Here is a 25,832-nt window from a genome sequence, read left to right as displayed (position 1 = left end):
CAGGTTGCATAATCTGCATCTGCATCAGCATCTGCATCTCGGCCAACTGTTTGCTTCTGCATCTGCAACTGCAACTGCCGCCAAACCCGCTCGCGAACTGGTTCGTCTGGCCTGTGGCCGCCTTATTTATGACGCAAGCCGCTGGCGGATTCTAGGCTCTAGGCTAGCTAGGCCAGACTGACATTGGCCTAGCCCACGGAGTAGTTCGAGGCGATACGGGGGCATTCAGCAGACGGACTCGATTCTCACGAGCACTGGAGCTGGAATGTGGGCCAAGTCATTGGATGGATAGTTAAATTATCTCAACCGGTGGCTTCACACTTGCTCACCTCCAATTACCTGCTATTTATATGTGGCACTTTCAGCTTGAGGCTGCAAGGCCTGCTAGTATTTCTTGGGCTATGCCAAAGTCTGCTACAAAAAAAAAAATATATCTATTGCATTATAGTGTATTTATAGTGTATGAAATAATAATATGGCATAGTCCGTAATCCGAACCCTAGACAAATCCAGACAGACCGCCAAGGTCTCCGGCCACCCGTCTCCTCGATTGTGGTGACCGCATCACAGAAAGTTGATTCCCGATAACGGATTGATATCACTACCTAGACACGGGAAGCTCTGACCCATATAGCCATATAACCCTATAGCAATTGGGCATAGGCCTGGCCGCACACGAACACTTTATACATTTTCGGAGCCCATATACGGAAGCCGTGCAATGCTAATGAATCGCTGCGAAAGCAACCGAAACCAGGCACCACCAGCACATGACCAAAACTAGACTGGGAAAAGTGTGTAATAATTTCCTGTCTCAGCCTGATTTGCATGTGAAGTCCCCACTCCAGCTCGATTTAATCCACTTGGACTTGGATTCGGATTCGGAGACCGCTGCTCTCCAATCCAATCCAATCCAATCCAATGCAATTCACTCTACTCCACTCCAGCTGGCCGTCTTGTTTGACTTACTTCATCATTCCTAATGGCAATAGATACCAAAGTATCTGCATGTAATGCGATCCATTTGCGGGCCACCTACGCTCCGAAACTTTCCAGAGTTTGTCAGAGATTTGAATTGAAATTTATGCGGACATGAATTAGCCGCCGCTGACCCGACTAATCAACTGGAAAAGCATAATTCCTTTGTTTTCGCCTTTTTTTTTCCGAGTGAAAGTGCCCATCTGACAGCTGATAACGCATTTGTTCGTGGATCGGATGTGGATGGGATGTCCGGCACATAAGCCAAGCAATTAGCAATTAAAGGTAACCATATCGGGACATATTAGGTTCTCGTTTATATAAAATGAGCTGAAAGCGATCGATGAACATTCTTTTTAAATTATATGTGAACAAGAAATCTAAACGATAAATACACCTTAAACGAGGAGTTCCATATATATAGTACAATACCATGTATCTCAGTATTTGCTCTGGGTAATTATCACATCAGCTGTGATAAGATTCCCCGCCACCTTGCTCTTCCACTCTTTCGCTGAGTATCTCCGCATCTTGGATGGCGTATCATTGTCAGTGTCAAAGCAAGTAAACATGCAAAGCAAGGCAAATATAGCTATATTTTGGACCGAGTTGGATAAGATACGGATCTCGGCCAAAAACTTTGCCCAGTTGAGAACCCAGTTCTGGGGCAGGAAGATGCAAACAGCCGTGCAAGTTGAAGTCAAGAAGCCGCCGCGAAAAAACAAGGTGAGGTTCAGTTAGTTTGGAATCGCGATTGGTTTCGTTCGGCAGGGGCCTAAGGTCAAGCTCGTTTTCCCTGACCCGCTGCCCCACTCGGCAATGGAGGTGGCAATCCCAACCATCCTCAACACGGTCCAACCGCTTTCCACGCACTCACGGCAGGGGCAGGAGTTTTCTTTGTTAGGCAGATTTCACCGACAAACAAAGCAAGAAATTGCCAGCTTAATTTACGGCATTGAACTGACTGGACTGACTGGACGACAGAGTGCTAGGAAATGCGGGATGGGGCAGCGCACGATCTATGCTTTGCTGATCTTCTGCTTTGTTTTTCCCCGTTTCCCTTTTCGATAAACATTTTCACTTTCGTTTTCGTATTCCTATTCAATTTGTGTGTTTTGGGGTTTCGCTCAGATTCGAGATACGAGCGCCACAGAGTTTTCCCCTCGACCGCCAGCCAATAATCACAATAATCATGGTAAGCGGGCAGTCAGTCAGGCCAAAACAGGTTGCCGGCGGATGCCCAGACTGCAGACTTCAGACTCCATACTACACAGACTACACAGACTCGGATTTTTGGGATGCCGAACGAAAGTGAAAACATTCACCGAGCACCAAGAAGCCAAGAGGAGTTGCAGGTGAAGCTGGAGACGGAGACGGTGATGGTGACGGTGACTCGCGTCCGAAATGAAGATTGAATTTAAATAAATTTCGTATGTTAATTGCAGTTCCCATCCCCAAACTGAAAACCCGCCGCCACATGAGACTGAAATCGAAACTGAAACTGAAACTGAAACTGTAAATTTCAAGTTTTTCTTATGTTTTTCACCTTTTTTGCGAATGCCTTGCTGGCTTACTTGAATTAATGAGGGTCAAGATACTTGGGCTTTGCTTTCGGTTTTTGATTTTCGGTTAACTCCGCTTTTGCTTTCTACATAGCGCGGAGAAATGGTAGATCCAGTGATCAGTGATCACCGATCGGGGATCGAGAGTCGAAACGCGGGGTGTCGAACAAGTGGGGCTAATGAAACGCATTCATCCCATTCGTCATTACCATGGAGGTCAGTTGCAGTTCCAATGTCTGGACGACCTTCAGAAATGATGGATGGCCATCTATCCGTCGAGATGGGATATCAGTGCAATCGTGGGGAAAGGTCCTGTTCCTTGAAGTGCCAATTCTCGCAGGTGTGATTTGTTTAATAAATAGAAACTGGCATCAATTATCGAAGCTAATTTAGGACTTTTCTTTCTGAAGCCGGCGCCGGCTTTTGTTTTTGTTTTTGCGTATTCGTATTCGAATTCGTTTTCGTTTTCGTTCGGCATTTGCCTTTGCTTTTGACTTTTTGGCTCCTTTGCTGACCATTGTTTTGAATTAATAACTTATATCGCTTTTTTATAAGCGCCCGCGGCGCACATCAATTGATTTACCGGATTAGCATACCTCTCTATAAATACACATACACATACATATGTAGTATGTACGAGTATACCCATGCGTGTATGTGTGGTGTGTGCGTGTGTGTGTACGCGGCTGATCCGCCTTGGTATCCCCTTATGCTTTTTTTCGATTATTTTTTCTCTTTGTATCAAGTTGATTTTGGTTGAAAAATTATTTGCAATTTATGAAACGCGTTCGCTGAGCACAGCGACGGCAACAACAAAACGACAAGAGCAGCGACGACGAAAGTAAAAGTTCAATTAAATAAAGATAAATTGCACAACAATTGTTGTCGTACTCGTACTCGTATTCGTTTTTGCCGCTATACTTTTGGGGCCAGCAAAAGAGTCTTCGATGTCTCGCTTTACGTAAGCCACCATTAAATCCGAAATACAAATTTTCAAAATCCAGCGACACTTTCGGACAAGTGCCAAGCGACGCGCCCCTGCGCCGCCCCCGCATTGACCCCCATTACAATTACCGAGCCGAAAGTGGCGATTTTCCAATTAGCCAGCCAAATCAAACCGGTGACTTAACAATGGGAGCGGGAAACTACCAGCAGATCAACTTGAAGCAACTTGAGATTGCCGAATTATTAAGTTATTAAATGTTTAATTTTACTTAAAACAAACCTGGATAGCATCGTGCTGCACTGCAGTGCCAGCTGGCTTCTATGCAAAAAAAAAAAAAAGAAGGAACTTTGCACGATTTCTGGCGAACCTATGCAGCTCCAACTTCGCTAGTTGCAGTGCCAACACCAAGCCTTAATCAAGTTGCAAGAATGCGGAATAAATGTCATTACGAAAATGAAACAAAGCGCTTGGCGGCGAACTGGAGGCAAAAAAAAAAAAAAAAACATGGGCAAAAAGTAACAACGGCGAGCGTGTATCTCACAGATTCCGTCGATAGACTCGCTTAGATCTCGGATTGCTGAATCGGCAAACTGGTTTACTCCGTTCCTGGATCACTTGGGGGTGTCACCGCATGAGCAAGTGCTCCCCGACGCGCTAATGCAGTATGCATGCCATGTAGAATTCAACTTCAAGTGCCGACCGTGCACTGTCACAGTGATTAGGGAAAGTGTGTAGCCGGATAATTAATTGCAGCACTTGAGGGCAGTCTCGTCCTCTGCCCTCCTGATACCCCTTTGGGCCTCGCTCGACGGGAATGGGTGTTTGAAGTGATTGAAGGCAAGCCTTCAAAGCGACGACGACGACGAAGTTCTTCCGTCTTCCGACAGAGTTCGAAGGCCACCGCTATCGTCCATCTGCTATCACTAATGGTCGGACTTAGCCACCACTTCACATTGCCAGTAGTTCTTGCAGTTGTGGCTCGGCACCACTGGCCCCCCCCAGTCCAGTTGGCCAATTAGGCCCATTTGTCTATAATTACCGCCAATACCAAATATCTGGCGATGGGGCACCCCTGCGGCGAGGCGAGGGCCCCTCCCCGAGCACATTTCCTGCACAGCACATTTCGTGGCCTCCTAAACTTTAAATGTCAGTCCGTTCGCCAGACCCAGGTTTAGTTTCGCTTTCGCGCAGAGCTTAAGCCATCGCGGCGGCTCAGCCACATGGCTCTTGGCATTGCTAAAAGCTGAACAATTAGCTTAGATGCCAAGATGCAAACTTTTGGCTAGTTTTTGGAAGGGGACACCTTCCTGCGGGAGAAGTTTCGCACGGCTTCAAACTACTCGTACATTACCATCATCTCTTAGATATCTCACCATAATTACACCGACAGTAATCCAACATTCTTGGCGTTTTTGTGTCCAATGATTCCTTTGACAAAGAGCTCAATGATTGAGACTGCAATTAGAGTGTGATTTCAGCAAGCCGCTGTGATTGATGACCCATCTGGGAGGGAGCTTCACTTCCTACCGTCCGCGACTTCCTGATCCGTCCGTCTGCATTTTTGATTATATCTGCACATTCTTATCTGCCAAGTGCACTTGACTTTCCATTTTGGCAGCTGTCCATCCGTCGATCGGCGGACACCTCGTCGACCCTCATCATTTCACTTTGCTTTTTTTTTTTTGCTGGCTTTGGTTTCGGTTTCGGTGTTGGTTTCTGGTGGTGCGAGATCGCTGTAATCACAATTAAAAAGCACTTTGCCAATTCGCCAACAACTTGTTCGCCGAGATGTTCAATGGGCTGTTGGTGCGGTGCTGTGTCGCCGATGATTATCGGGCAAAAAGCAAGAGGCAAAACACAAACGATGAGCGATGACCGTTGACATGTTGCTATGTTGCCATCATGGCCATGATGGCCACGTTGCTCTGGACAGTGGAACAAAGGGTTGTTGTGCGAACGCCCTGATCGATCCTGGACTTGTGTTGTCGTGGTTGTTGCTGCTGACCCTCATCGACCGCGGCGACAACTTCATTGGCGCATTTGGTGAAAGTTGATGCCCGCAGCAGGAGATGATCGCCTCGCCTCGCCGATCGTTGTGTCTTGGACTATAGAGCGACGGAAAAACACTTGCACTTTTTGCATATATGTACGTTTTTCGTACATTTTCCACTGCCAGCCAGCACTGCTGGCATTTAGTGGCTTTTCTGATATTTTCCTCGACTCATTTAAATGGAAACTGCTGCACCCACTTCGATGTGGCTCGAGGTACCTGAACTTTTGGCCATAAATTCATAGCCTGACCAGGCTCTGGCAGCCGTATCGCTATGTAGATAAACAACTAAAATACCAACTAGCAGCCCGGCTTGCTGAAATGTAAATGAGTTTCTGGTTGCAACCGCTCACTTAGAAGATCTAGAAGAGAAGGAGACAAGTGACTGCCTGGATAGATTGGTGGGCCAAATTAGTTGATCGCAGAACGCAGCGAGCGGATAAGCAATGAACCAATGGCCAAACGTTTTCCAAACTCAAGTGTCGGTTTCAACTTCAACAAGACTTCATGGCCATAAACTCCCGTTTGACAAGTCCAAATTGTTGGGTCACCGATAAGATATCAGATACTAAATACAAATACGTTCCGTTTGCTGTGCTGACTATTGCCTTTGCTGTGTCATTTTAGCAATGAAGCAATGTAAATGTCTTTATTTCGTTCATTTCATATTTAAAATTCAAATATCTTGCCATTGAATCGCCCTTTTATATGACCAGCCAGTCTTGTCCAACTCCATGTTCCCAGTCCGTGTTCGTAGCCCACAAGTAGTGAGCTAGTAGTTAGTAGGTTCGGATACAACACCAGCAGGTGGCGCTGTGGTTGTCTGTTGTTGCCTGTGGTTTCGATTTCATTTTCTACTGCGGCAGTGAGAGCTGGGGCTTGGTGGCCAATTGGGCGGGCGAGGGAAGCGGTTGGGCTTGTGCAATATCATTTTAGCACCCCCATGCCCGATTACTCGAGTACACTGCTAGTTTGGGTTTCTACTCGCCCGCCGCCTTGTTTAACTCAATTTCAGAGCTTTGCTGCCCTGAGCTGCTATTGTTTAGCTGCAGTGCTGCCTACTATGTAGTTGCATGTAAACAACACCTTCACCACGGTCCAGCGCAGTTGTATTTTGCGGCTGTTGTTGTTTTATTTTTTGTTATTGTTCATTTTCCTTGTGTCGCTTTAGCCGCCGCCAATCGACCACAAAAATAATGGCGAAAAGAGTTGAAACTTTAACTTTTCATTTGGGCACTTGATTTCGAACCTTCAGAGCACCGGTAGAGTTTAGTTATGTTATACGTGACGGAATTTTCCACTGGCCTAATCTAAAGTAGCCATAATTGTCTCCTCCTTATCGCAACTGTCGCCCTAGTGAGGGCAATAATCCCTCCAGAGATAGAACATCGGAAATCTCATGTGCCCCATTGAGATGCTGTTTAATTTTCCCTCTCCGCACGAATCGTGCGAAGTGGCATTTGAAAAGTGCCGTGCTGACAAATGCGCTAAAAATGCTGGCAATTAACTGACAACTGCAAATGAAATGCCACAAATCTCGTGCACCCAAGTGCCCGTGAGCTCCGCAAGCCCCGTAATTGCCCCGCCGCTTTCGTTAGTTGGTCATAATGACTATTTTTGGACCGTGCGACAAGCCAAAATTGCAGTTGCAATTGCGATTGCAAGTGCAACGCTGTCGGCGGCGAGGAAAGCGGACAACGCTGCGTATGATTGATGCCGCTCAGCTGCTCCACCTCCTGCCACCGGTACGCACCGATAATTAAGCAACCATCCATCCCGCAAAGTGCCTGAAAAGTGGGTAAAGATGAGCTTATGTTGATGTCGAGGCGGAGCTGTGCCATGTGCTGTGACTATGTGCCTAAAAGGAAAAGTTTCTGGCTGCCAGCTGTGTGCGCGCTTTGCGCTTTCGACATGTTTTCTTTATTTTCCTGGCATGCGGAAAAACTTGTTTTCCATTTTCGTTTTCATTTTGGATGCAGCCTGCGCCCGCCGCTTGATGGATTTTTGGTCGCTCTGTCAAAGGGCAGCGCAGCGCAGATGTTGGATGAACTGGCGAGTCAGAGTGATACCGACTCCGATCTCGATCCCGATCCCGATCCCCATCGCAAGCCCAATTCCACCGATGCCCAGATAAAGATCCGTGATCGCTCACATTTCCGGGCCGCCGACGCCAGGCTTCGTGGTCGTCACCCATTTGCCACACTTCCATTTCACTTTCAGCCTTATGAAGTTATTACGCGACTCCGTTCGCCTGGTGAGTTGCTTGGTTGGCGGCTCGATGGTTCGGTGGGTGTACTCGGAAGTTCATTTTCCCCAACAGCGGGGGCGTGGCGGCGGCAGGTGTGAAAAATGAGATTGCCTTGGGCATCAGACACCAGGCTGAAAGAGCAAGCGGGAAATGCTTTCAGATGGGCATATTTGTCGGAATTTCAAGGAATTCAAACGAATCCCCCATCGAATCGTAGAGCGGAAATGATGTAATGCCCTTATTTCTAAGGCGGCTGATCGAAAATTGCCCAAAACTTCAATCGTCGATACACGATCAAAATTTACATAACAAATAATGAATACATTTAATAAAACAATTCAACCAGAACTCAGCATGGACCTCATTGTGCCACCGAACGGACTCTATGAGATGCCACACCAACCAGAGTATCCGGATTATGAGGCGATGAGAAGACCGGTAGAGTCGTTGCGCATGGTGAAGCAGAAGGAAGTTCTGGTCGATAGGGAACTCGAGTTTTTCTTCAATACGGAAGATATAACGAAAGTCAATTCCGAGGTGTTTCGAGGTGTGACTAGTGGTCACAGCACAGAATTTGGGACTCGTTAGCGATTCGTTTTCGACTGGTTGGGCATGTTCCAGAATGATTGTAATATGGACGAAAATTTAAGATAAGATCTATCAGAATGAAATTTAAATTCAAATTAAAAAGTTCCCCCTACTAATATTCTTCTTTCTGTGAGCCCTACGCTCAGGTCAGATCAGGTATCGCTGTCTATTAACCCCTCCAAATACTAGATTCCAATTGTGGCCAAAAACGCCACACGCATTGCTGTTTAAGGTCTCCGTTTGGCCAACAGATCGAGCCGCGTCTAATTAGACCCACGCGCGGATTTGATTAGTGGAACGGGCCCACACACACTGCAGATTGGTGGCTGCGACCCAGACGAAGATCTGAGACCCAGATGGAGATGTAGACAGCGGCTGAAGCTGATGCTGTAGCTGAAGCTGAAGCATTGACCTGATTTGTGACGGCGAAGACAGCAGCTAAGACAAGAGACAACGCCGAGACAGAGGCTGTCAAAGCAGCTGGCTTTGGGCCCAGTTGGCAACTGGAGCAACTGCATCCGAAATGATCCCCCAGCTGAGCTGGGAACTGCTGGCGAATCAGTGGGTGAGCCCAACTGGAGTAGAGCAAGCCAAGCAAAGAATCTGGTACAGAGTCATTTCCGACCACGAATTTTAGATCACGCCAACTCACAATGCTAGTAAAAACTCAGTGAGTTGGACAAAATATTTATATTTCAATTCAATGCTTACATCTAGCATATGTCTGTTTCTTTTCTATTAAAAACTAACTCTGCCTTCGCTTAAATGCATTTAGTCTGTTCGTAAAGTATGCGAATTGGCAAGCAAAATTAGCAAAAAAAAAAAAAGATTTACAATGTCAGTTCTGAGATCGTTTTTACGCACTCACTATTAATTGTTGTCGTTTGGTGCTCGAGATTGATGCGAGAATCCCGATCGATCAAACCTGTTAGCTGGTTGATTGATGGCCGTTGATTGAGCACACGCTACGCCAAACAAAAAAAAATCAGCAGATTACCCAATCCATTGGGCAAGAGAGACGAACCACGCGCGCGTACTCCAAGCTATTCCCATTCAAATACAAATAAAAATAGCAATTCCAGCTCCAGCTCATACTCCAAATCGGATTCCACTTACTCCGAACGGGCCAGAGGCGCAATGAAAGCAAATTAATAAGCCATCATCAGCATAATGTGGTTGGTACTGGTACCCCCGTCCGCTCCTCGATTACGTCTGAAGTGGCGCTGCGGATTGTGGATTGTGCTGTTCAGTGCAGTGTGCAGTATGCAGTATGCAATGCGATTGCAGTTCACAACTCACAACTCACAATTTGAATAACAACATAAGGAGAGGGAGAAGGGGAAAGCAAAGCCAAAGCTAAGCCAAACTCCTCTCCCACATGAATTCAATTTTGGGTTCTGCGGCAGTTGCCACACGGATCGCAGGCAGACTTGCGACAGATCCAGCAGCTTGGCAACAATTGTATTAATGTTTTTCTTGCCGGCTTGATTCGGTTCTTTGGAACAGTTTGGTTGGTTCGCCCTGCGAGTACAAATGCATGAAGGTATCCGCTGTATTGTACCCCACGCACGGCCAGAAAAGCTAGAAACCCACGAGTATGCATTGTTGCCAGTGAAAATGAATTGGAAGTGGACAAATTTTGCGTATACGCTGACATCTGACGGGCGACCTCTTAACATGGGGAAAGGTTTTGCGTGTACATAGTTAGTACGCCATATATGAGTTGGGCATGCTGCGATTGTGTCGGTGCCCACATTAGAATTAGAACCGCAGTTGCAACCGATTTGGTTGAGTGAAGACCACTCACCAGAGCCCCCAAGTTTCCGCGTGTGTATGTGCAACTGCAACTGCGATTGCATTTGTCTTCTTGGCCCGTCTGGTCTGGTCTTGCCATGACTCGGTTAGGTTTGGCTGGATGGTTTGGTTTCTTGGCTTAACTGGGCGGCCTGGCTGTTCGTTGGGTTGCCTTGACTGACTTGGCCGAGCTTGCCTGACTTGGCTGTCTTGGCATGAGGCGGCTGTTGACGGGCATTTGTCTGGCGTGACACCTCGGCCTGTCGGCCGGCATTAGCGGGCTGTCACAATGTTGTGGGCAGGTCAATTACTCGGGAGTACTAGCATTTGACTGACGTTCTACATTCCCTCTCTTTCTCCATTGCAGACTCTACAGTCGTGTCCCATCGTGTGCATCAATGAGCCGGACACACACAGTGCAAACACAGAGATATTGCAGACAAGTCCGGAGAGCACGCTAGAGAAGCCCAAGGCGGCGCCATCCGGTGGAGCCAGCACGAGTGTGACTAGCTTGAACGGCAGCTGCATTGCCATCAATGGAGGAATAGGAGAAGGAGCCACTGCAACTGCATCGGCAGCTACCAGCACTGCGGCTGGAGTGACTAAGATAACGATAACCAGTGACAACGGCAACGGCAACGCCAGCACCAGCACCAAAGCACCAACCACAGGCAGTTCCATCGACGGCTACAAGAACAGCAGTTTGGTGTCCATCACCAGCCTGAACAGCTGCAGCGACCTAAGCCAGGGCAGCACCGCCACCCTGCCCATCAGCAGCAACAGCTGCAGCGGCAACAACGTCAGCAGGCATCCCCTCAGCAACAACAACAGCGGCAGCGACACCTCGTCCAACAACTTCCAGGAGCGATTCGACTTTGAACACTGGAAGGGCTTACTCAGCGACTACAACTGCTTCCACGGGCTGTATCGCTACTGGACTCAGTGCAGTGGACGCAGCAGCAGCGCCAACGACAACGGCGGTGGCAGTGATCAGCAGCAGTCGCAGTCCAACCATGAGAACGGCCTGGGCAGCGAAGCCGGTTCCTTCTACACCCACAATATACTAGGCTACACCTTCGGCTATCCGTTTGGCCTAAAGGAGGATCTCGACGGCAGCGGCAATTGCAACAGCAACTGCAACGGCAGCAGCAACACCAACGGTCTTGGCCTCAGGAAGTGGCTTTCAGGCAATACCAGCAGCAACGAGACGCCGCTACAGAAGCACTACAGACACCAGCAGAAGAAGAAGATGCCCGGCTTCAGGGGCAGAAGGGTGTGGTGCGGTTGCTTCAAGGTAGGTGATAGTTGATCGTTGGCATTTGCATATTTTGGAGTAACGCACTTGGTTCAAGTATTATGATCCTTGAACCAAGACTCCACTTACCATGACATACATAACAAGACATAATCTTCACTGCGAGTCCAAAGTCTCCCGCTCGGAATGTCCAAAGTGTGGGTGTAGTTTGCACAAAAAAGAACTCGGTCCGAGGCGGAATATCTTAAACACAAAAACAGTCAAAGTCACGTGCGAGCTGTGGACAACAGACAGACCCAATTACCAATCGAAATCGGAGTCGCCACTTGAGCACTGCCCCAACTGCCCAACCGAATTTGCAACCCTCGTCGATTCCGATTCTGTGTCAGCGAATTCGTCAAATTGTGCACGAATTGTGCAAAAGAGGCGATAATTCCCATTGCCCTGGGAACGATCCAAACATAGCTGTTACAAGAATTCAATCGGTAAATAGAGTAATTTGCAAGAATTCCTTTCCAAGTCGAGGCTAAAGAACCAAGACTGAGTCACTGACTGGGCAGGCAAACAGCTGCCAAAAGCGCAGCGAGGAGAGCCGCTTCCTCAACTGGTTGATTGGATCGGCGGTTTGCCTTCGTGGTATTGGGCCTTGTCTCGAGGCTAAGCAAGCCGTCTGTCTAATTGGACACGCACTGTTGGCTGGCGGAGAACGTGTCCGCTTGAGCAACATGCCACTAATCGATTTTTCTGACTTATCCGTTACAGGACGATGAGCCACCCGAGATTTGTGTGGTGGAAGGCGCGTTTACCCTGCAGACGCTCACGCCCACCCAACCCATGCCGTCAGTGGATGAGCTGGACACCAAGTTCGCGGAGCTGGTGGAGGAGCTCGATCTGACGGCCCCCAACAAGGAGGCGATGCTCAGCCTGCCCGCGCAGAAGAAATGGCAAATCTACTGCTCGAGAAAGCTGCCCTTGGATGCGGCCGATGGCCCAGATGCAGCGGCCGTCACCCAGCCACCCACCGCAGAGCACTACATTGAGCGACTGAAGGAGCTGGTGGTGCACATATCGCTCTCGCCGGAAGACTCGCCCAGCCATGAGCTGGGCAATCGATTGGATGGCCATGCCGCCTTTGTGGACGCTTTGAAGACGGCGCTACGCACATCCACCCACAGTTTTGTTCTCCGATTCGTGGAGCTGGACGGGCTTCCTGCTCTGCTCGACCTCCTGCTGCAGCTGGACATTCGAGTGGCTAACAGCCCGCTGCACACCAGTCTCATTGGTTGCATCAAGGCCCTGATGAACAACTCGATGGGTCGGGCGCATGTGCTAGCCCATCCAACGGCCATTGACACCATAGCCAGATCCCTAGCGGCGGACAACATTCGCACGAAAATCGCCGCCCTGGAGATTCTGGGTGCCGTGTGTCTGGTGCCCGGCGGTCATCGCAAGGTGCTGCAGGCCATGCTCCACTTCCAGGTCTTCGCTACGGAACGCACCCGTTTCCAGAGCATTGTCAACGACCTGGACCGCTCGACCTATGCGTACAGGGACAATGTCAATCTAAAGACCGCCCTTATGTCATTCGTAAATGCGGTGCTTAATTACGGACCTGGACAGGAGAACCTCGAGTTCCGACTGCACTTGAGGTACGAGTTTCTCATGCTCGGTATACAGCCTGTGATCGACAAGCTGCGCACGCACGAGAACGAAACGCTGGACAGGCATTTGGTTAGTACTCAAAGGTTATAGTGCCAAGACATTCTCTGAATGGTTTTTTTTAATCAACAGGACTTCTTTGAGATGGTTCGTGCTGAGGATGAGAAGGAGTTTGCCCGCCGTTTTAAGGAGGAGCACGTGGACACCAAGAGCGCCGGCTCAATGTTTGAGCTGCTGCGCCGCAAGCTCAGTCATTCGCCCGCGTATCCCCACATGCTCTCCCTTCTGCAGCACATGCTTCTGCTGCCCTGTAAGTGATATTCTCTGGAGTTGTTAACTGTAACTGTAACTAATCCCAATCGAAATCCAACAGATACGGGCCACTGCACGGAGCACTGGTTGCTGATTGATCGCGTGGTACAGCAGATAGTGCTGCAGGTGGAACAGCGGCCAAACAGTGATCTTATCGTCGACCCCGATGACCCTGAGAAGCAGCTGAAGCTAGCCGCCGAGTCGCCAGTCCATGATCCCGACGTGGCGCCCTTGCAGATCGACGTGGCTAAGCTTGTGCGTCTGCTGGTCAAGGAGGAACAGCTGACGCAAGCGCGAAAGCGGGCTGACGAGCTGGAGCGCGAGAACTTTGACGTGCAGTCGCGGCTGGCCAAGAAGGAGCAGGAACTCGATCTCCGCATGCAAGAGAAAGAGGACTTGGAGACGGGACTAGCGCGCATGCGTGAGCGTTTGGAGAAGGAGTCCGCGCAGCACTCACAGGCGGTGCAGCGGGCGCAGACTGCAGAGATGCGAGCAGAAGACCTGCAGCACCGATTGATCAGCGAGCAGCAGGAACGGGCTCGCTTGGAGAGACTGGTTACCGAGGGCAGCATCCCAGACGACCAGAAGGTGGCCGGACTCACGGGATGCAATGGTGCCGTCTCGCCTCCACCGGCACCTCCCATGCTTAAGGCCATCCCGCCGCCTCCGCCACCCATGGCGCCGTCCATGATGCCCCCACCACCACCTCCTTGCCCGGGAGCTCCTCCACCTCCGCCAAGCATGGCACAAACGATGGGTAAATAGCTTTTAAATTAACAAAGCAATCGATCTTATCAACTAATGCGTCTTCTCACAACAGCTCCAGCGCCACCAAAAGTGGATCTGCCAAAGAAGAATGTGCCACAGCCGACAAATCCCCTGAAGAGCTTCAACTGGTCGAAACTGCCGGACGCCAAGCTGCAGGGTACCGTTTGGAGCGAGCTCGACGAAAGCAAGCTGTACAACAACATGGAGCTGGAGTCAATTGATAAACTTTTCTCGGCTTACCAAAAGAACGGGGTATCGGTGAGTTATAATGTGGGACCTTCATAGAGTTTCCCTTCCCTACTAAGGTCCTTTTTGTTTCACAGGCCACTGATGGATCCTATGAGGACTTACGGGTAACTGGCAAGGCTGCCAAGCAGAAAGTGCTGTCGGTGATCGACGGACGTCGGGCGCAGAACTGCACCATTCTGCTGAGCAAACTGAAGATGAGCGACATGGAGATATCAAAGTAGGTCTTACTTTCACTTGCCACGACCCGTAAATACTAACCAATGCCGCTTTCAGGGCCATTCTTTCCATGGACAGCAACGAGCAGCTGCAGCTGGACATGGTCGAGCAGCTGCTCAAGTTTACGCCCTCGGCGGAGGAGCGAGCTTTGCTGGACGAGCACAGCGAGGACATTGAGTCTCTCGCTCGGGCCGATCGATTCCTCTATGAGATATCCAAGTGAGTTTCCAGCAATTCCCTGAAAGGGGTTCTTGTTCTAAGTATTTTCATTTTCAGGATTCCGCACTACGAGCAGCGACTGAAGAGTCTGCACTACAAGAAGCGTTTCATGCTGACCATCAACGACCTGGTCCCCCGCATAACCAGTGTGATGGAGGCCTCTCGTGAGGTGGCTCGTTCCCGTCGCCTGCGTAAGCTTCTGGAGTTGGTCCTCGCCCTAGGTATGATCCACTGTCCGTTTGCTAAGCACTCAATAACCCAGACTACCTCTATCCCACCAGGCAACTACATGAACCGCGGGGCACGTGGCAACGCATCGGGATTCCGACTGGCGTCACTCAACCGGCTGGCGGACACCAAGTCCAGTGCCGCCAAGGGCACCACCCTGCTACACTACCTCGTGCAGGTGATTGAACGCAAATTCAAGGACCTTCTTAAGTTGGAGGACGATATCCCGCATGTGCGCGAAGCCTCCAAGGTGTCGCTGGGCGAGATGGACAAGGACATTCAGATGCTGCGCACTGGTCTGGCAGACGTAGCGCGCGAAATCGAGTTCCACCGCAGTTCGGGCCCGGCCCAACAGGGTGACCGCTTTCTGCCCGTAATGCGCGAGTTCCACGCCCAGGCGTCAGTGCGCTTCGCTGAGCTGGAGGACAAGTTCCAGGACATGAAGACGCGCTTTGACCGTGCTGTACGCCTCTTCGGCGAGGATGGTTCGGTTTTGCAGCCGGACGAGTTCTTTGGCATCTTTGACTCCTTCCTCGCCGCCTTCGCGGAGGCGCGGCATGACAACGAGAGCTTCCGTCGGCGACAGGAGGAAGAGGAGAAGCGTGCCAAGCAGGAGGCGGAGCTCAAAAAGCGCACAATAGAGCGCAAGAACAAGACCGGCCTAATGACCAGCGTGGCTCGCAATCTGGGCCTCAAGTCAGGCTCTTCCAACGGGGATCCTGACTCCCCGGCAAAGGGCGGCGACAACAAGGGCGAGTTTGACGATCTCATCTCGGCCCTGAGGACCGGCGACGTGTTTGGCGAGGACATGGCCAAGTTCAAGCGGTCGCGCAAGGCGCGCGTGCTTAACGGCGGCGGATCCTCCACTGGGCACACCTCGCCGCCCCGCCACGGCAGCCTCCAAAGGGAGGAGAGTGGGCGTGAGCGCGAGCGGACCGTGAGGCGCCAGTAAAAACGGGGTGGAGATACCGATCAACTGGACCTGGCCCCGGTGTATATGTTTCCAGATGGCGTGAAAGTATTTTTTTTTCTTACATAGTAAAGACACTACCTTCTTTTGTAATTATTTATATACTACCCGTACGCGTACACTACGATTTATGTATACCTACACATACATATATAGCACATAGTCTAAACGTAAAGCTCGGCTAATGCAAGCGTGAAACCAAATTATTTACAAAATCGAAATGTAATTGTAATTTAAAGTCTAAAAATGTTATGAACGAATCGAAATCGAATCGCAGCGAAGCGAACACGGATCGTCATGTGTAGCGTACCTTGAAAATTGTTTTTGGCCAACCAACCATATGGCATAAATGCTTCTATATCTACACATACATATATCAAGCCGATTTCACGGTGCTCACGCATCCTTATCTTAGCGCAATCGAGCAAACACAGCAGCATAATCACCGCACATGGAATCGCCGAAGGGCTCGAAGAAGAGCTCGCCGGCCTGCCATACAGTCATGTTCAAAATTAAGGTACATATATTGTTTGTTTCTTCATTTTTTTTTTAGCACGAGATCCAGAGTCGAACCCGTATTGAACTTACATATATTTTAAGGCGCTTTAGGAGTTTGCACAGACCACGCCCCATTTGCGGAGAAAGCTATCTATTGCAAATTACACCCTAACTATTAACAAATTATAATAAACATTTATTGTGAAGAAAATTAACGAAGCTAGTTTCCGTCTTGTTTTTTTAATTGATATCTCACCGTCGCCAAATCGTGCCAAAGGATTTCCGCTCAGAAGGATTCGCCACGCACCCAAGTAAAACAAGACATTTTCGTGACTATCGTGACGTGGATATTAAAAACAACGCGGTTGCCTATCACTGGTCTGCACTCAGTTCAGAAGTAACGGTTATGGAAATATAGAAAGAGCAGCAATCTTAGAGGACGATCAGTTGTTTCACTTTAATTCGAGCTACCAGCTGCAGCTTGCTTCGGATTCTGTTCGCATGGTGTCTGGGGCTCGTAAAGACGCAAGTTTTACTGCGAAAAATGTTGCCAACTCGGAAATTTTGTCATAAATATGTGAATTGTCAGGTTCTTTATAACTAGGCGAACAGAAATTTCAGTAGGAAGAAAGCTGACTTGCCTGCTGACAACTGGAAAGGCGTGAAAAAACAGCTGTTTTTGTTTACTTCTAAGCTAAACTAACGGTATCTTCTCCATCGCTTCCTATTGGTCGAATAAGTTTACTGGAAAAACGTAAGGTGCAGCCATCTTGAAAAAGGATCAGCTGATTAGGAAGTGTTACCAGCTGGTACATGCTATGGATTCTGTTCGCCTGGTATTTAGAGAACGGTAATGGCAACATTTTCCATTCTGGCCACGATTTCTGTCTGCTGCCCAAAAGTATGCATTGTGCAGCCAGATGTATAAAAATGTCCCTCGCAGAAAAGTAGGCAACATCGAAAAGTACAAATGTGAAAGCACTTCGGTGGTTCATAATATTTTTACTTAACGCATACGATTTTGTGACCTAATTCCTTTGTAACTTAAATGTAAGGACTTAAATTATATTTGCTCAATTTGGACTACAATTTTCCTAGTACCCACACCGATAAAGGAGGATTCCCTGATTCCTATCTCACTGGATGGAAGTGAATGGTATATTGAAAACACAAACACAACATGTGAGTGTTTTGGCGTGTGGTGCTTTACGGGCCTGAGCCAACTGGCAGTACCATCTCGGCATCGGCCTCGTCATCGTCCTCCAGCCACTTGGCGATCGACAGCCGTCTGTCGACGTCCACACTAAACAGGCGCTTCTCGAACTCCCCATATGAGATATGGTCGCAGCAGAAGCCAAAGGCCTGATGCTCTAAAAGTTGCAACTCGGCCTCCACCTCAGGCAAACGGTTCTCGGAAAGCCCCTCCTGACGTTCCTGATCCTGTTGCTGACTCCAGGCCAGATTGACAATGCTGCGCATGATCTGGCGGAAGTCGGAGCGTGTGATGCAGCCGCTGCGCCTCGTGTCAAACATCTTGGACAGGAGTTGAAGCTTCTGAACACGCCCGTCGCGCCGCCTCACTGAACCGCGTCCAAACTGTGGCACCAAAATGGTGGAGCAAGTGTCCACGAACTGCTTGAAACCGATACGCGCGCTGGGGTCACGGCTGGGGAAGAAGCCGTCGATGATCTGGCGGTGAAGCGGGTTGAGGGATAGCTGCGGAATGCGCAGCAAGTCGGTGGGCGTCAAATAGCCGCGCTGGTGGCGATCCAGGCTGCGGAACCGCGTGTGCAGCTGCTCTAGCTGCTCTGCGGACAGCCCTGTGGCCTGCTGGTGGTCACACAGTTGGACGGGGTTGAGCTGACGACTTCCTACCGAGCCCATGCCGGTTTGGTTTCAATTACTCGATGAGTTTCCGTTTCGGGACTTACAAGTATTCTGAACGTTTTGAAGTTAAAAGACGTACTGCTAACAGCAAACACGAAGATAACTCACCTCAATCGGAATTCTGATCCCAGTGCTGTTTTAAACGAATCCGTGATATCTTGAAACTGCTTCTAATTGGTAAGGAGCATGCCATTGTGATGCAGGGAGTACATATGGAATCTGTATCCATGGCGGAGGTCCAGCGGGTGGCACTGCCGACATCTATTTGTGCGCCTGACCTTGGGGCAAAAGAAATCGGAATAGTGGAAAACAGCTCTCTTGGCATTATTTCTGTGTCATTTTCATTTGTTGACTTTTGCAAAATGCCGCATAAATCAAAACGGGCGCTGTCAAGGCCACAGGTTGCTGGCATACGAGTAGGAGAGGGGCAAGGGCGGTGGCCAGCTACTTCCGCGCCATCGTCGTCGTCGCCTCTGACGCACTATAACAAAAGTGCTATATCTTCCGACCCCTCCCCAACCGCCCACGTCACCTGATGCCCCGCTCCAGGGGCGACGGAGACGCCACAGTGCGTGCGCCTTGGCCAGCTGCCAGTTGACGAGACTCCGCCAACCCTCCCTGGTGTCCAACCAAACTAATTGGCCCGCTTTCGTTGCGTGCCTGTCCGCTGGCAAGGTTGGAGGGCAAGGTAAAGTGTTCGTTAAACGGACAAGGCAGGACTTTGACGGCTAACAAGCCTAGCAGACACTACTTCTCCAAATGCAAAAGTAATTTTCAACTTGCTTACTCCCAAATGCTTTAGAAGTCGATGTTTGTCGCATTGTTGACTGGATCGGCTGGATGACAAACGCCGTACCTTCGACACTCGCCACAACCAATGGAGACATGCTTAGTGGAGACTTGAAGAAGGAAGGGACTGTTCGTTCGAACGTAGCTGATATTTCGGACACGAACCACAACGTTTCAGCTGCAGGAGACCCAACGCCCATTTCGCATTCTACTCGTTAGTTGGAGCTTTGCGCGGTGGAACCAACGTAACCCACGCTGATTCAGATCGCATTCACAACCCCTGGGGCTTGATGACAAATAAATACAAATAGCTATGGCCATAGTTATAGCCATTGCAATTACCCCGACCTCTGCGGCTATGATTGAACATACAAATTACGAATATGCTTTGCATATAGAATCGCGCGATCCAACCGGAGCTAAAAATACGTACGAGTACAGAAAAACTGTTACATTTGACGACCGCCAATTCCACTTGCAGCTGAGTAATGCGCCGAAATGTGTATGAAAAGCGTTTTTCGTCTGAATGTTTTGAGGGAAAACAAAATCATATACGTGTATATGCGAGAGGAAAAAAAGAAATAATGAAAAATGCGCGGCCACATGCCGCCGGCTGTCCGCTGGCCCCATCCGCCGGATTCCTCTCCCCGAGGCACAGAGCAAAATCGACGAAATGCTCGGCGAGTGTCAAAAACGCGTCAAGATCAAAGCGGGCACGAAATTTCACCGCCCAGTTGCCAAATGCAATAATAAATTGGCCACACTAGCCAGCAAGAACAACAACATTAGCCAGTATCGAATACTCACAATACAATGGGGGTCGCAACTTTAGCTCCCCACAGTAGAAGTATGTAGATACATATGTATGTACTTCTTGTCCTAGTTGTGTTGTCCTCTTCCCAGTGTGGTTGGAGTCTTCACTGCAGCTTACGACGATCCGCGGGTTGGTGTCCCGACTAACCGCAATATCTCGTTTAACTTGCTCATCATTTTGGACGCTATAATTTCCACCCTGCCTGTCTGCAGAAGTGCTCTCCTTTCTTTGGCGCTCGAAATGCATAAAAAGTGTTTTGTTTGTTCAACATTTTGCGGCCCACTGCTGCCATATGTCCGAGGCCCGCTGTTCGCCATTCGAGTGAGTCAGGCTGAATTGGATGGATTGGATGGATTGAATTCGACTTGCTGTTGCCATAACCGCGGCATAATGAGACACATTTAATGCATTTAAATGAACTCGATTACCGAGCGGGGGTTGCAGTGCATGCCTGAAGGACGACGCTTTCCATATGGCGTCTCTGACAGCGCGACGTTGAGTTTCCAAGGATCTGGATGCACTGCCTCAAATGAAATGGATCGCATTCGCGTTGCCCTTGCAATACCACGGCAACATGGATTTCTTTTAATCCCAGCGGCCGAAGGCTCAATCTCCTGACACTCGCGATCGAAACAACTAATGGCCCAGGGGCTGGGCACCCTACCCCAGGTCCCAGAGGAGCAAGATAGATTACGTTGCCTCTTGCTCATGTTTATGCTCCACCACCCAAGCCTCCAAATCTGAGGGCGAAAACAGAAACAATAATAATACAATAATCAAAACATTTTAAGCGCCTCTCAAGGTTGTCCGCCGGCAAACAAGTCTCGCGGAGAGGGTTCAAATTATTTGGGGCTTTTGGGGGAAGTGCTAGTAAACCAGCAAATGCCCTACCGCAATAACAAATGACATGATAGAAGTGAAACAATAGCAACGAATAGAGACAGAGACCGCGGTCGAGGAAGGCGGGAGGTGGGTGGTGGGAGGTGGGGGCGGTAGCGCCACAAAAATAAGCAAATGACAGGCAACAAATTGTAGAGCGACGCTTTTTTACATTCGCTTTATTCTGTTTATGTTCTTCGCCCCCTCCGCTGCCCCGCTGCTACGCTGCTGCGTCGCTTTTGTTGCCTTTGAGTTGTTGCTGTTTGCGTTAGTTTTGATTAATTAATTTCCTGACTAATTCATCCACAATGCGCGACTCGCTGGAGCCGCAGCAATGTGCCCAAAAAAAAAAGGAGATAGATCTTTAGAGAGGGATGGAAATAGTAGAGTAATTGCGAATAATTGGAAATGATAGCGTTTTGCTTTTTGGGATGCGAAAATTCTTCACTTGAGCAGCGCACCGAACTGAAAGGAAAATGATAAATGCACCAGTGAACCTTTACGGACAGAAGGACGTATGGACAAACGGACATGATTATACCGAATAATCGGTAATGTCTCGTTCGTTTGCTCTACGAGTTTCTGGTTGAAATTATAATTTTCTGGACGAGGGCATTATAACTCGTTGCTGGACATTCGACCATATAGAAAATTTCGATTACGAGATACAAACTTCAGTCGCCAGCGGATGCTTAAGGATATTTCAGAAAGTTTTCGTCATCCATAATAAACGCACCGTTTGGAATGAGAAGCAATGCCTGGCCTTCATTGGACATGACAAATGTGCACATTTTAGTGGACTCGTGAGTTCGGTTAATGTCAGGCGATTGCGTTCAGGCGAATCATCGCTTTCGCTGCTCGGCAGATGCTTACGATCGTTAGTGCAGACTGATTGGCTGGATATTCAGCAGCTAAAAATAGTTGTCTTAGACAGGGGCTACGGCCACGGCAACCGCAGATGTAAATTTAATAGATAGACGACTTGGGCGAGCGCTTCTATAAATATTTGCCCAACTAACCCACCGACTCGAGCTGAGTATCATGGATTTATCGACGACGCACTGTCGTTGAGTCATGCGCAAATAACTTGGCTTATTAGAAATTCAAAGGCACCTCACCTCACCTTACCAGCGCTCCCTCATCCGGCACTCGCCTGTGTAGTAACATAAAACCACCGTCCAGCACTGCCATTCAAATGCAAATGAGCTTAATCAAAAGCAGAGCTGCCCGCCGTAGCGTCTGAGCGGCTTTTTGGACAGGCCCAAAGTGCCAGCCAGCTAGAGATGCCCACAGCGGTGCCAAAAACTCAGTGGGTTTTACGACTCACGGCCCGAATGGGAAAGCAAAAAGCATACAATTTCCAATCCATCACACTGTCATTAGTTTATGGCTTCTACAGGTTCTAGAATCGCTGTTGCACTTCATGGCGTATACGTAACATTCGTTTTCAATGTATTTTTATGACTCAAGCCAGCGCGTTTGTATCGCAAAAAAAGATACATTTAAACAGCATCTTTCGAAATATAAACTACTTATTACTCACCCGAACCGCAATTAAACAAATCAATTGACTAGTCAACAGTCCTATTTGAAGGTTCTTCCCCTTTCCCCGTTTCATTTTACTAAGGGCCTAGTGCCCTTATTCGAATCCTCACGAGGCGTCGTTCACGACCAGCGACTCACGCACATCACCGCAGCTGAAGAAAGACAATGGCCCGGTCGGGTGACAAGTTGGCTGCTCAGCGGGACTTCGGCCGGGACCATGGTGCTAGGGTGTTAATGAAAACAGCAAAACGGTTTAATCACAAAAAATATATTTGATTTGCATATAAATTATTGGGTTTGGGATTGGGATTTGCAATTTCAATGCGGACAAACGAACGCAAACTTGGCCAAAGACTCTAATCAGCTTAGCAGTATCGAGTATTTATCGCTTTTCCAAACTCAGCTCCACTACGAGCGATGCCTAGTCAATTTCGAGTTCGGGCTTTATTTTACCAAGCGTGTTTCTTTTGTTTTTTATTTGAAATCCCTATGCCATACCCATGCCATACTATACCATCGCAACCCCTTCCAAAAGATGGTGTTGCACACTCAGGCACCGAAGTAAGCCCCTCCCATCGACATTTCGGTTGGCCTATGGCCGAGCACCCTCGCAGATAGCGGACGATCGTGAAATCATGTCGCGAAAATAGCGACAATTACTTAACGCATTTAATAAATTCAAGAATTCGAATTGAAGCCTGCGACTATTGGCAATAAATTACAAGCGCCGCGGCTGATAAAGACCTAGCTGAACGGATCGATCGCAGGTAACGAGTTGTAATTGCTAATTATAACCGAGGGCCGACGAAATCGCGAATCGCAGATCGGAACCGGGAGCAGCGGATTGGCCAGCTGGCTCCGGTTATCATCCGCCAATCGTCTAACTGATTGATAGGCGACACTAGGGCTAAAGGGGTTCGGATGGGTGGCGGTTGAACGCCCGAATAGCCCGATTAGATTGCCGCATTAAGTCATGCTCTATTTGGGGGCGCGATCGCTATCTTCGCTTGGGGAAAATCCGTGCCGAAAGTCCTTCAGTTTTATTCCAAAGGAAATTGCATTGTGTACATTGCATGTACAATGGGGTATATTGATCTCTATTATTGGGGAAACTACTATTACGAACATTAGCTGTCGTCTTGTTCAAGGTCAGTACTGAAGTATGATTACTGGGTTGATACTCGATATCTCGACCAAATCAGCTGACTGAAAATAAACAAGCGAGTAGCCTGCCAAATTAAAGAAACACCAACACACGGCCGAATGAATGAAATATTGTAATCTCCATTTCAATTCCATTCCATTCAGAGTTCACTTGTAGGTTGAGGATATGATTCACTTCAATTGAGAACATTCCAGCGCTCAGCGGTCGCTATCAGGCAGGGCGTTGCGCGGGGGCCGCTCACCAAATAGTGCCCCAGCCCCCGAAAGCGTCGCCCCTGGTCCCAATACCTTATCAGCGGAGAAATACTCCAAGCTTCGGTGTGCTTAGCAGCAGCGTTGATTTTGTCCCGTCTGCTCCACTTACCCTGGCAATATCAAAAGATTCCACTAGCGCAAAAACAGCGTGCGTCTCGAGCTCCCAGCTTCTGCCCACTCTTGATCGTCCCTTCATCTCAGCTAATGGGGCACCATCTTTCCCACTAACCTTTTCATTTAACCTGCCTTTTTGTAATTAAACAACCTGAATAGATTTACGGAACTATCGTGGTAGCCACACCAATTGCATATGCCTTCGCAATTGCATCTACACATGACACTTTTGGGCTTATGACCACGCAACACAGACACCATACTTCCGGGGTCAGAAGGGAAAAGTCGGGATGGGGTTGGTGCCCGGGTTATGGAGCCTCGGTGTTCTAGAGACCGTTTGTTGACGCCATTAACCACATGCGGCCAAATCTCATACGCAAATATGCGGTGCCACCCCCCATGGCACCGCCTTCACTAAAAAGCCAACGGCTATCCGCTGGAAATGATTGGGGAAACCTGTGACCTGTGTCCTTCGAGTGTTTGAACTAATTGCGTAGCGCACGCCCGCTTGGCGACGATTGCTGGGTGGTGGGTGGTGGTTGTAGGTTGTAGGTTGCTGTCCAGTGGGCGTCAGCAACGGCCCACACAATAAATGACTTTATGTCCTAGTCCACCGCTGACGCCGGCGTCGCCACACATCCACAGTCCGCAATCGCACAGTGCCCAGTCTAAGGTCCTCCGCTTTCAGCTTTACATTCAACATTAGTGTTGCCAACTTGGTGATTTTATGGAAAATACACTACGAGTATATACTCAATAGATTCGCTAGTACCAGTACCATCTATGAATACTATGGCTCAGACGGAATCATAGTTTTAATGAAATCATTCAAAATGGTACTTCTTTACTAAGTGACTTCGAAAATCGAGTCATACATATGTGGGCATAGCCCATAATCGCTGCTCTAGGCTGCGCAGCACTGCCTTCATCCTGCATACCAAATATCCTGTCCGTTGGCCAATGTCCGCCTGTCCGCGAACGCGTGTTGCTCGTCGAGTACATAAAACTGGCGCCACAAGTCTGCACACAAAATGGCGGCCCACTTGGCCCGGACCCGGAATGAGGCTCCCCTACTGTGGTTCAGCCACCAACCACCCGAGGAAGCCCAGGACTTGCGCTCCGGCAATGTCTCCATCGACGGCGCTGTGTTCCTTCCCGCCGTCCGCTTTATTATACAATCGTAATTTCGTATCGTAAAAGCGGGCGTCAAAAAAATGTGAAAGAAAGTTTTCGTGTTGCGTGCAGGACCTCGCTCCATGGGTTCCTTTCGGCGTGAGGAACGAGGGTTTCAAGTTTTTGGTTTCGGAGCGTGGGGAGCGCCGTCAATCGATACGAAGTGGATCCAAAACAATGCCGAGTTTCGCTTTCAAGGTATGTATGTTTCCAAGAGCTTTCGGGTGTGGTCTCCACTGGGAGAGGAAATGGAAGTGCCATCCGTAGAGGGACTCTGCCGAGTCTTGACCGCGAAAGTGGGTCACCAGTTGCCAACTGTCATTGTTGTCAGTGCTACAGGGTATGGCGACACTGTGCAACAGTTAAGTGAAGTTCAAACTAAATGGATTTTTTGATCATATGTACATAGGTGAACAACGGCGTGCAGTTATTTTATAATGTAAACTCATATTACTTAATTGTAATCTTTTCTCCAATACCTTTTTTTAATGGTTCCATGCTCAAAGCGATTCAAGCCCGATAATCTGGGCGATTCTGCCCTACCACTTGTTTTGGTTTCTGTTATCAAAGTTCTCAATGTCTGCAGCTCTACGCTCGCTTAAACTCTAATTAGAGCTTATGAGGGGCGACATGGGTGGCGGTTGGGAACAGTTAACAGACGAATTGACTGAC

The 25,832-nt window shown here is 48.9% G+C and overlaps 3 protein-coding genes and 1 long non-coding RNA gene across 10 annotated transcripts in view; 2 read left to right on the top strand and 2 right to left on the bottom strand.

Annotated features, from left to right (window-relative positions):
* DAAM (Dishevelled Associated Activator of Morphogenesis) overlaps positions 1 to 16,757 on the top strand; it is a 32,650-nt gene extending 15,893 nt beyond the window's left edge. For 3 of the 6 annotated variants that reach the window (NM_001297842.1, NM_166876.3, NM_001201593.2), the window contains 9 exons: positions 10,534 to 11,460; positions 12,184 to 13,152; positions 13,213 to 13,390; positions 13,454 to 14,149; positions 14,213 to 14,418; positions 14,484 to 14,626; positions 14,683 to 14,844; positions 14,902 to 15,065; positions 15,126 to 16,753. In NM_001297842.1, coding sequence (NP_001284771.1) covers positions 11,416 to 11,460; positions 12,184 to 13,152; positions 13,213 to 13,390; positions 13,454 to 14,149; positions 14,213 to 14,418; positions 14,484 to 14,626; positions 14,683 to 14,844; positions 14,902 to 15,065; positions 15,126 to 16,024 — 3,462 coding nt within the window. In that variant the 5' untranslated portion in view covers positions 10,534 to 11,415 and the 3' untranslated portion in view covers positions 16,025 to 16,753. Of the gene's footprint in view, positions 1 to 1,624; positions 1,705 to 2,109; positions 2,367 to 10,533; positions 11,461 to 11,782; positions 11,907 to 12,183; positions 13,153 to 13,212; positions 13,391 to 13,453; positions 14,150 to 14,212; positions 14,419 to 14,483; positions 14,627 to 14,682; positions 14,845 to 14,901; positions 15,066 to 15,125 lie in introns of those variants that run through there. The other 3 variants (NM_001272197.1, NM_166875.3, NM_130544.4) reach the window with 3 other exon arrangements.
* lncRNA:CR46248 (long non-coding RNA:CR46248) lies at positions 6,137 to 6,700 on the bottom strand. Its single transcript, NR_133504.1, has one exon. It is a non-coding gene; the product is annotated as a long non-coding RNA:CR46248 (long non-coding RNA).
* On the top strand, positions 8,083 to 8,486 carry CG32811 (uncharacterized protein). The gene has a single exon (NM_166877.3). The coding sequence runs from the start codon at positions 8,139 to 8,141 to the stop codon at positions 8,370 to 8,372; it is 234 nt and encodes a 77-aa protein (NP_726725.2). The 5' UTR covers positions 8,083 to 8,138; the 3' UTR covers positions 8,373 to 8,486.
* A 767-nt stretch (positions 16,758 to 17,524) lies between the features above and the next one.
* Positions 17,525 to 19,180, bottom strand: CG32812 (uncharacterized protein). Of its 2 annotated transcripts, NM_130543.4 has the most exons (2): positions 18,536 to 19,180; positions 17,525 to 18,478 (listed from the first exon to the last, which is right to left on the bottom strand). In NM_130543.4, the coding sequence occupies exon 2, from the start codon at positions 18,422 to 18,424 to the stop codon at positions 17,747 to 17,749; it is 678 nt and encodes a 225-aa protein (NP_569899.3). In that variant the 5' UTR covers positions 18,425 to 18,478; positions 18,536 to 19,180; the 3' UTR covers positions 17,525 to 17,746. The 2 variants fall into 2 exon arrangements, with proteins under 2 accessions (NP_569899.3, NP_001284770.1); NM_001297841.1 differs by lacking the exon at positions 18,536 to 19,180 and having other exon boundaries at positions 17,525 to 18,504.
* Positions 19,181 to 25,832: the final 6,652 nt, after the last annotated feature.

Source organism: Drosophila melanogaster, chromosome X, assembly GCF_000001215.4.
Source record: "Drosophila melanogaster chromosome X".
NCBI classification, from domain to species: Eukaryota; Metazoa; Arthropoda; class Insecta; order Diptera; family Drosophilidae; genus Drosophila; species Drosophila melanogaster.
This window is presented reverse-complemented; position numbering and strand designations above follow the sequence as displayed.